Below are 1,035 nucleotides of genomic sequence, written 5' to 3'. Positions count from 1 at the left end.
GCTTGCACACCGCCTCGCTACTGATGGCCCCGCGCGGGAAGGCGCCGCAGGCGGGCGGCGAGCACAGCGCCCGGCTCACCGCCCACTGGAACAGGCTGGACTGCGCCCGCGGCCCCGGCGCCAGGTAGGCGTCGAACACGTCCATGTCGCACAGGAAGATGGAGCGCACCAGGTCCCGCACCGCCATGTGCAGCGTCCCCGCCGTGCTCTGCGTGAAGGTCATCCACACGTGCCAGGCGGGCTCCATCAGGTAGAAGACGTCCGGGTGCTGGCTGAACAGCTGGCCCACGAAGGACGAGCCCGAGCGCCAGGACGACAGCACCAGCACGTGCACGCGCTGCGCGCGCTCCCGCTGCCCGCCGCCCTCGCCCTCGCCCCTGTACGCGCAGAGCAGGAGGAACAGCAGAGCCAGCTGGGACGCCAGGAAGAGCAGGAGCCTCAGTTTTTTGGACAGGGCCATGGTGCCACCTGGGACCCTGCAGGGAAAAGCAGAAGGGGGCGAGTTAGGCCATCCCGGAGCCCATCTTCCCTCCCTCTTGTGTCGCTAGGCCGCGACCGTGGGCCGCTCCGAGGGCAGCTGTGCCCTTTCCTCCTATATGCGTTGAGGTCTCTGATTCCTCCCTCAATTCTCTCACCCACTGCACCAGCAATGCCAGCTATGTCCAATGGAACCAAAGGAATGACCACATCTTGGACCAATGCCTGTGATTCCCCTGAAGTGGAGAACGAGCCACCCCAAATTTCCCAACCCTCCTTATATTTTCATTTTTGTGTGGGTCTTGGGGTTTGAACTTAGGGCCTGGGTGCTGTCTCTGAGCTTTTGTGCGCTCTACCACTTGAGACACAGCTCCACTATACTGGCTTTTTTTTTTTTTTGGTGGTTAATTGGAGATAAGTCTTATGGACTTTTCTACCCGGGCTGGCTTTGAACCATGATCTTCAGATCTCAGCCTCCTGGCTTGCTAGGATTACAGGTGTGAGCCACCAGCACCCACCTCCAGCCTCTATTTTAGAGGCACGATACTTATCATTTCA

General features: G+C 60.2%; 1 protein-coding gene across 1 annotated transcript; it reads right to left on the bottom strand.

Moving 5' to 3' along the window:
• Positions 1–10: 10 nt before the first annotated feature.
• On the bottom strand, positions 11–460 carry LOC106002344 (carbohydrate sulfotransferase 4-like; the record flags this gene model as incomplete). The annotated part of the gene is made up of 1 exon (XM_013037237.1): positions 11–460. A coding segment is annotated over exon 1 (450 nt), but the record flags the coding sequence as incomplete, so codon positions are not given.
• Positions 461–1,035: the final 575 nt, after the last annotated feature.

This window comes from Dipodomys ordii, unplaced genomic scaffold, assembly GCF_000151885.1.
Source record: "Dipodomys ordii isolate 6190 unplaced genomic scaffold, Dord_2.0 Scaffold7932, whole genome shotgun sequence".
Lineage (NCBI taxonomy): Eukaryota > Metazoa > Chordata > Mammalia > Rodentia > Heteromyidae > Dipodomys > Dipodomys ordii.
Note: the sequence above shows the minus strand (reverse complement) of the source record. Positions and strands in the feature narration are given on the sequence as shown.